General features: G+C 50.9%; 2 protein-coding genes across 2 annotated transcripts; both read left to right on the top strand.

Moving 5' to 3' along the window:
- Nucleotides 1-660: 660 nt before the first annotated feature.
- On the top strand, nt 661-5,190 carry PCYB_052610 (vacuolar sorting protein; the record flags this gene model as incomplete). Its single annotated transcript, XM_004221142.1, has 2 exons — nt 661-775; nt 833-5,190. The coding sequence occupies 2 exons, from the start codon at nt 661-663 to the stop codon at nt 5,188-5,190; spliced, it is 4,473 nt and encodes a 1,490-aa protein (XP_004221190.1).
- A 1,626-nt stretch (nt 5,191-6,816) lies between these two features.
- PCYB_052620 (hypothetical protein) lies at nt 6,817-8,214 on the top strand (the record flags this gene model as incomplete). The annotated part of the gene is made up of 2 exons (XM_004221143.1): nt 6,817-7,815; nt 8,050-8,214. The coding sequence occupies 2 exons, from the start codon at nt 6,817-6,819 to the stop codon at nt 8,212-8,214; spliced, it is 1,164 nt and encodes a 387-aa protein (XP_004221191.1).
- Nucleotides 8,215-9,109: the final 895 nt, after the last annotated feature.

The raw sequence follows: 9,109 nt of genomic DNA on the forward strand, positions 1-9,109 counted from the left end.
TTTTTTTCCCTTTTCAGTTTGACCAACTGGGCAAGCGATACAATTCACCAAAGGCACCTGAGGGGTACTCGTTCCTTGCCAGTACCACGTTACCTTACCCTCGCGTGTCGCTTGGGTCAATAAATCGTGATTGTGTTGTCCCCGGGTGACCGACCGTTCCTACTACGTGTTGGATGGCGCTAGCTTTTTTGTTGTATGCTTCAGTAAGCTGATGCGCATAAATACGTGGACAAACTGCTGGCGACGTACACGCATGCCATGCCGTGCCGTCTCTCTCTCTCTGCTTCTTCGTCTTCTCCGCCCTAATTAGTGTCACCTCGATTGGGAAGGCCGCTCTTTAATAAACGATTCTTAACGCTCGCGCATGTAGCATTGCTAGCTGGTCGCGAGTGTGTTCCTCCGCTCGCTCCTGCACGTCGCTGCGCGCCTGTGCGTGTCGACCCATTTATTTGCATGCCCATAGGGAGTAGCGCCGCGGTAGAAAATCGTGTAGGAGTTACCACCCCGGAGCGACTAAAAAAAAACACTACTGTATTGTAACGTTGCCAACCAGGCCGACTTCGCAAATCGGAGAACCTCCGAGGGAGAAGCTACCCTTGGACGAGTAGCATCAGCACGCACTAAAACAATGCCATGCGTGAAAAGGGTAAATGCTTAACCATGTACTCAAGGAATTATTTGTGCGAGCATGATGAGTGGGGGGTGGAGGGAGAAGGGTTACCTACTGACATCACAGGAGGGGGAAGAAAAGGAAGTAAAGCGACACGGAAAGATGGTGAATTTGCAAATGACCAAATGAATGGCGCAGATTTTTTTTCTCTCCATTTAGAAGGTACCCTTGGGAAGGAACCACAGATGGGCAGCACTGAAAATTTATCTCCAGGAAGTGAAGCCAAGTTGGTGAGAGGAAGCAGCAAGCAGAGTGAGAGCCTTCCTGGGGGGGAGGAGCGCTATGCTAGGCGTCACGTTTCTGTGAGGAAGGCCTCTATACAGGGTGCCTCCATGAGGTGCGCCACCGACCGGAACTCCCCGGGCAGCTCCCTCTGGTTCGACTCGAACGAGAGTGTTCGATCGCAGGGGGGGAGAAAAACAAAAGAGAAACGGAAAGGCGAACGGAAAGGGGAACGGAAAGGGGAACAAAAAGGGGAACAGAAAGGGGAACAGAAAGGGGAACAGAAAGGGGAACGGATTAACCAAGCAGTCGAGCACACAACGGATGTGTTAAGCAAAGACCTCGGACAGCGACTCAGTCAAGTGAAAGCAAAAATTAATTCAGCCTTCGACCTGTGGGAGAGTAGCAACCCCTTGGGTCACCCCGAGGGAGAGCTGCAGCAGCTGGAAGAAGAAGAAGAAGGTCGCCTCCTCCTCAGAAGGAAAACCAACCTGTATAACTACAAGTTCAGCGAGGGGGGGGAGCCTTCCAGCGAGGCCGACCGGAGTGGACATTGGGGGGAGCTCAACCAGATTGGGAGCTTTGCCGAGCTCAGCCAGGTTGGGGGATTTGCCGAGCTCAGCCAGTGTGGCGAACTCAATTTCGGCGGTAGCGCGCGCAGTGGGGGAGGAGCCCCGCGTGGAAGTCATCACCATGGGGGGAAGCACATCGACGCGGCTTTGCGCAGCCAGGACTTGTGCCACGTGGATGATATGAATGGAGAACGCAGGGAACCGTGCGAAGGGAATAGTGCCAAGTGGAACGAACCTCCTAGTGGGGAAGTCAGAACAAATAAGGAGAATTCCCATGTATATGTTAAACAGAAGCTAACGAAGGAGGTTGCCCCGAGTGGAGGAAGGAGGGGTCCCTCAAGTGTGCATAGAAACCAAGCAAAGAATACTCCCTCTATTAGAAGCTTGCATCATAGCAACATGAGCAGTCAGCAAAATGGAAGCGCGAGAGGGTCCGTGAGCTCACTGAGGAGTCACCATACGGACCATCCCAAAAAGCAAGAGGAGAAAATAACGCAGTCAAAAAAAGAAGGTGTGAGTGTTAGGGGTGCAAATGGATTAATGAGGTCTATATCCACCACTCTATCGGAGAGGTCGGGGAAGCCGAACGCACAAACTAGCGTTATCATGAGCAGCAGCAGCAGCAGGGGTGATGATCCGAGTGGGATGCAAAGACCGTTCCCCTGTGCCGACTCGAAGGAGGCGAGAGGAAAAGTGAGCACCAAAATGAAGAAGGAGAAGAATAAGAAGAAAAACGACAGTGATAGAAGTAACAACGGTAGCAGCAACATCGGCAACAACAGCAACAACAGCAACAGCAGCAGCGGCAACAACAGCAACAACAGCAACAACAGCAACAACAGCAGCGGCAACAACAAGCTCGTGCCTTCGTCGGATGATGAGGGACGTGTTCTCGACACCACGGAGGTCAGCGAGGAGCGTAAATTTTTTCACGAAATTAAGGCGTACCTCAATTATAAGAGCGGGGTGGGGGCGCTAGACGAGGAGCACGCTGCTCACCCGGATGACGCGGCCCACTCGGATGGCGCTGCTCACTCGGATGACGCTGCTCACTCGGATGACGCTGCTCACTCGGATGACGCGGCTCACCCGGATGGCGCATCTGCGGGAGTGCCAACCCAGAGGGGCGACAATAACTCCCTCGAGTGGGACACCCAATTGAGGAGCTCCGAAAACGTAGCCAAACGGAGAAGCGCTTCTAGGAAGAAGCAGCCCGTCAGGCAGTCATCGTCAGTCGAGGGGGAGGCGGTACTACCCAAAGGGGGTAGCTATAGCAGTAGAGGCGACGCAGTGCCAAAGTCAAGTGCAGGGGAGAGGCATACCGACCCCACCTCTCACCAAAGAAGTGGCGGAGGAAAGCGTGTCTCTCAAAACGTAGGGCAGGAGTTCCAAAAGGGAAAGGAACAAAAAGGCAGGCACGTCGAAAAACAGTACAGCGAAATGAACGCACGAGGGATGCATCCCCCCAAGGGATATACAAAGTTAACCCCAAGACAGGAAAAAATCGAACACGTCGGGGGGTTGATCGACCTCTCGGAGGAGGAAGGGGCAAGGGAGACGCTGCACTTAGTGGATTATTTAGAAAGCAACGGAAGGGAACGAACTGGGGGTCACCTGCCCCATCATGGGATGGAAAGGAGCCCCCCTTTGATCGACCTTGCATTGGCGGAGGAAACGAACGGAGCTGAATGGGGGGGGGGAGCTCCAAGTGCCGATGTGAGAGATGGGGATGAGAAGTTCGGCGAGAAGTTCGGAGAGAAGTCCAGCGAGGTCAGCGCGAATGACCTGCACCCCGCTGCAGAGCTGAGTAGGAAGAGCGCAACGAAGGGAGTGGCGGTGGAAGAAGAAAGGAAGAAGGATGGCAATACCCCAGGCAGTCTTGGCACAGAACAGACGGAGCAACACTCTCCTCGTATGGATGGATGCACCAACGATGTGGGGAACAACGCAGGGGAGGTCTCCTGTCCGGGGGGGGAAAACGGGCTGAGGATCAGATTCCCATTTCCACAGAGGGGAAAAAAATTTAAGGACATTTTCATTTCGCTCATTAAGAGGGGCGATGTGGGAAGAAGCCCCGAGGAGGGTAGAAGCCAAGAGGAGGGAAGAAGCCCCGATGAGGGAAAAGCCCACGAGGAGGGAAGAACCCAAGAGGACGGAAAAACCCAAGAGGAGGGAAGAACCCAAGAGGAGGGAAGAACCCCCGAGGAGGGGGAAGAAAAACACACAAAAATGGTAAAAGAAACGAGTGACCTCTCCTTCGAAACCAACTCAGCCAGCAGAAAAAAACCAAACACATTGTATAACAACTTTTTAGAGAGTCTGAAGCATCCCTCATGTAGACACGTAATCGACAAGGTAAGGACATTCATTCAGAGATTCCCCAAAGATGTCAGCAGAGATGTGGCAGCCAACCAAATACATGGGTTCATAAATGAGACACAACCGATTCTGCTAAATTGTCACATCTACAGAAGTGTGAACAAATACCAAGCTAATGTAATCATAGAGGGGTATGAAAAATTTCTTCTGCAAAAGTTGCATCCCTATGTGTATAGAATGGAGACTAAGGACAAAGACGAGGATGAAAAAATATACACGAAAATTAATTGCCTGCAGTGGGTTGAACTAAAGCATTTGGAGATAGAGGAGGGCATCCAATTGGATCGACTAAAACACGCACAGGCGGAACTCATGCGCATACAGAAAATGAGAGCCCCTAACGATAAGCTCATTATGATACTTAATTGCTGCCGCATCGTTACATCTGCGGTTTACGCGGCGAAGAAGAGTTCGAGGCGCAACCGGGGGGGGAAGTCACACGGGTTGGACAAACGGAGCGATTTAGGCATTACCCAGGAGAACGCCGAAACGACCGTTGAAAGTGACGCAGGGGAGGAGCAGCAGTGTAGCGGAGCTGAACCGGACGTTGCGAAAGATGAAAAGGACATCGCCAAAGCTGAATGGGACACCGCCAAAGCCGAATGGGACACCGCCAAAGCTGAGCGGCACACCGCCAAAGCTGAACGGCACACCGCCAAAGCTGAACGGCACACCGCCAAAGCCGAATGGGACACCGCCAAAGCCGAATGGGACACCGCCAAAGCCGAATGGGACACCGCCAAAGCCGAACGGGACACCGCCAAAGCTGAAGCGGACGCTGAACTGGATGACGACGAGCTGCTGCCTTGCGCAGATGAAGTGCTCCCCGTGCTCATCTACGTCATTATCAAGGCCAACCCACCAGAACTCATTTCTAACATCGCCTACATCCAAAGCTTTAGGCATCCGAACCATTTCGTGTCGGAAGAAGCCTACTCCTTCACCCAGTTTTGCAGTGGCGTGGAGTTCATTAAAGAACTCGGAAAGACCACCTTCCTAAACCTCCCCGAAGAAGAATACAAAGAAAAGGTATCCCAAGCTGAGCAGTTCTACCTGAACGAAGTTAAAGAGAGCAACAAGAAGCTGCAAGAAGCGGCGGGAAAACTCACCGACTTCATCAAGCACGCCAATGAGAAGAAACTCTGTGTGAATGTTATTAACAAAATAGAGGCTCTACAGTTGCGTTTCGAGGGGGAGGACAACTTCAACGAGCTGACCGTCTCGAAGTTAGGCGCCATTTTCGAGGAGTACAAGATGCTCGTGCGGCTGAAGAATGAGATTTTGCGGGACATGCAAGAGCACGAGCAGGCGGTCAGTGGAGGGGATAGAAGCGGTGCAGGGGATTGAAGCGGTGGGGGTGAATGACGCGGTGGAGGTGAATGACGCGGTGGAGGGGATTGAAGCGGTGGAGGTGAATGACGCGGTGGAGATGACACGGGGAAGCGCGTTGGAGAACTAGCTACTCAACCGTCATTTCACCAATTTAGGAACTGATCACTCTTTTCGTTTGCACCCCGTGCTGATCCTTTTTTTTTTTTTTTTCTAAACTCCTTTTTTTTCATATCCTTTTTTTTTCTTTTTTTTTTCTGTGTTTTTTTTTTGTGTGTACGTGTGTGCCTACCTTCGTCAACACTCAACTTGTTGCCACCCTGGCAACCTGCCCTAAGTGCCTTTCCCTCCGAGTGGCTGAAGCGCTTAGGGGGAGTTCGTAGTAGCGGCACATATAATAACAGCCTGATCGCACATGCGATGTGTTACTCGCGGGGAGAAGCGCTAACCATATCAGGACGACACAGATAAGGTGATACTAAACTGGTTAGTAGATGACCTGCCCGATTTGTGCCAACCTCTGGTGCGCTACCAAACAATGCACACATTGGCATTGTCCCAACGCGATCTTCTTCACAAGTTATGTGGTGCTGTAATGGAAGAGGCTGCCAATAAACCGTGTGTAAGGGAGGGAAGAAAATCCATCGAATGGTGGCAAGCGAGACATGACGACGACCTCCCGTTCGGTGGGTTCCCTTCATCACACGCATGGGAATGCAAAACTTCGTGTAAAATGTACAACAATGAGATACGTCTGACTCTCACATAGGGGTTGCTTCCAAAAGAAAGGTAGACAATTTGGGGATGTTCCCCCGTACATGTAGCACCATCAAGCATTTTTCTTCCAAGCAAAGGTGTTAAAAGAGGTCTGCGGTGCTCCATACCCATGTGTGGAAGGCCCCGCCTCCTATGCCCCACCGCGGTTTGTTCCAGCGCTTCGGCTATTGTAGTTGCCATGAAAGGAGTTACAAAGTGCCCTCTCTGTTAAAAAAAAAATATATTCCTAAATTTTGAGCGAAGTTTGATATCGTCCCATTTTGGCTTGTTTTTTTTTTTTTTTTTTTTTGCTGACCTGTGCAGGTGAAAAAAAAAAAAAAAAAAACAGCCAACTTTCGTACATACTGCCACTTTCAAACTGGCACAACCTGGTGCCTATCGCGCATCCTTGAGAACTTCATCACATTTTATGGTGGCCCCTTGGCTTATTTCCGCAGGATCGCTACATGTTGAACTCCACTCTCACCATGTTACGACGAAGCACCGCCCCTGGTGAAACTCCTTTTTTCCGCCTGACCGGTAGGAAGTTTTAGCGGAAAGGAAAGGAGAAAAGGAAGGGGGAAAGAAGGCAGATAAGAAAAAGGCTGGTAAGAAAAAGGCTGGTAAGAAAAAGGCTGGTAAGAAAAAGGCAGATACGACGAACTGGCGCAAAAAGCGAAATGCGGCAGAGAAGCCGTTGGGGGGGTATTCCAACCGAGGCGCGGTCCGGCAGCACAGGAGGAAGCGCAAGCGGGCGCAGAAGCACACGTGCAATTTCATGTACTCATGCGCTAGTGTGTGGGGCCAGGCAGCTCTGCGGCACGAAGCCGAGCACTTCAGGGAAGCCGCCCCTCACAGCCAAGCTAACCCGTGAGAGAGCGCCTTAAAATGGTTGGGAAGGGTAACTTCTGGAACGCCGCGATCTGCCTGTGCTGCCTCGTCCTAGTGTCCATATGTAGTGGCGTCAAACTGAGCAGATACCAGCACGGTAGGCCCCCGAGGAGAGGTTGCCTTATGGACTTGTCCGCCAGTGGGATGCCGCGCAGGCTACGCAAGGGGGAGGGAGAGCCAATCAAGGGGTGCAGCAGCGCAGATAAGGGCAGCAGCGCAGATAAGTGTATCCCCTCGGATAAACACAACTTTGCCAGTCAGGACAACCCCGCAGGTAGGTGCCCCCCCTCCGATCGCTGGAACATCCTAATCAGCTGCTACGATCAGTGGGACGCCTTCCGCAACAGCTTCCTCCTGACAGTGGATGAAAAACAGTGTGTGCGGGACATTAAGCAGCAGATCGAAAAGACCCACGGAATCCCTGCATCCTTCCAGCAAATTTTGTACCAAGGGAAATCGCTAAATGATGACGTGGTGATCAAAAATTTAACCAAAGGCATAAAAATTCAGATTTTAAATTTAACCCTCGTGACGATGCTGCCGCATATCTTTCCCTTACGTGAAGACAACTCAGTCAATGAATGGGAAAAAAAAAAAAAAAAAAAACAGTTGGAACAAAAAATCAAGTATGTTAGCTATCTAGCTCTTCTTGAAGAATATAAAAAGCTGCTACACCATTTGGAGAAAAAGAATTATGTCGTTTCTGAGGAAGACATTGCTCACTCGTTCAGTGCATTCGATAAAGAATTTCCCAAAATGGTACATGCTAAGGGGATAAACTTGGATAAAATAAAGAAAGAAATAGAGGAGCTGCAACATGTGGATAAGAAAAAACTGATGCTGCGTCTGGGAGTGGATTTTCCACTAATGAGTAATCTCCTAGTCGACAGACTCAAGGAGCTTGTGAATTTCTACTACCTAGGCGACATAAAATCTGTTGTTAAATTTTCTCTGTTCTTTTTCATCCTGTATAAGTATGCCAATTACCCTCCTTATGTGAAGCGTCTCTTCCTTTACTTGTCTGTTTGTTTCCTGTTGGCTCCCTGCAAGGCGGTGTATATGCTTTTGCACTTTTCCTTTTTTTTCGTTCCCCGTGGGGTGCTTTTTCCTGGTGAGAGTAACTTACGAGCTGTCATGAGCGGCGGCGTCGCGAAGGGGCTGCACCGAACCGCCACACCGAACCGCTACACTGTGCCGCTACATGTCTCCCCCTTCCGTTTCCCCCTGCAGGCCTCACAAACTTCCTGTCCGCCTCCTACCAGCAGATCCTCATGTGCCAGTAGCCCCGCAAGGGTGCCCACGGATGGGGGCGGGGTGCAAAGAGCGAAGCGGAGAACGAAGCAAAGAGCGAAGCGGAGAACGGAGCAGAGAACAAAGCAGAGAACGAAGCAGTGAACGGAGGGATATTTTTATTTCCACCCCCCCCTATTCGGCATCGCCTTGAGCGTTTCAGCGGCCCAACTTTCCGGTTAAAGTGGGCAGATATATATATGCTGAGGCTACCCCGCACGGAAAAAAAGGGGCCCTTTTTTCTTTCGCATGGGAATGTTGCTCCGGCTGGGTGCAGATCTCCCCTCATGGGAAAAACAAAAAATGAAAAAGGAAGAACTTCGAAAGTTACGCATTCTGTGTTTACCACACTGTGAACGTGTCCCTTTGTTAATTTTTTTTTTTTCTCACTCCTCACCGCATACCGCATGATGGTGTATACATAATGGAACAGCTAAGCCACACGTTTGTTTTTCGGCCCTTCGTGTCATCTTGGTTAAAGACGTTTGGTTTGTTCACCCATTCTCCGGCTGACACCCCCCATGGGTGAAAAACAGCCAGCCCATTCGTGCCTCTACCTTCCCCCTCAGGTGGTGTGTTTCCCCCCTGGGGAGTTTTTTTCCAAAAAGGGTCGACGCCAACGCATGTGGTTTTGTTTTATGGCTGCACGGGTCTGAGTTTACCCCTTGCCATTTTTAATTTCCCCAGTTGGTGAGGTGCGTGATATTGAGATTTGTTAACCGGTCCGCTCAACGGACGAAGCGGACCAAGCGGATCACGCGGGTCACGCGGAGCAAGCAAAGCGCGTGGACGTAACACCCGCGACATCATGAGGAAGGAAGTTCCCCCCAAAATTTTTTCTGCCCCGTTGCGCGTTGCCGAGGTGACTCGACTGCATAGCACAGCGACAGCGTGAGAGGGGCTCCAAGGGACGACTTGGCCCCGCGCTGTTCACCATGTGCCCATTTAGCTGCTCCTTTGCCGTTCCCCCGATTGAGAATTTTTTTTTTTTTTTTTTTTT

This window comes from Plasmodium cynomolgi, chromosome 5 (genome assembly GCF_000321355.1).
Source record: "Plasmodium cynomolgi strain B DNA, chromosome 5, whole genome shotgun sequence".
Classification (NCBI taxonomy): domain Eukaryota; phylum Apicomplexa; class Aconoidasida; order Haemosporida; family Plasmodiidae; genus Plasmodium; species Plasmodium cynomolgi.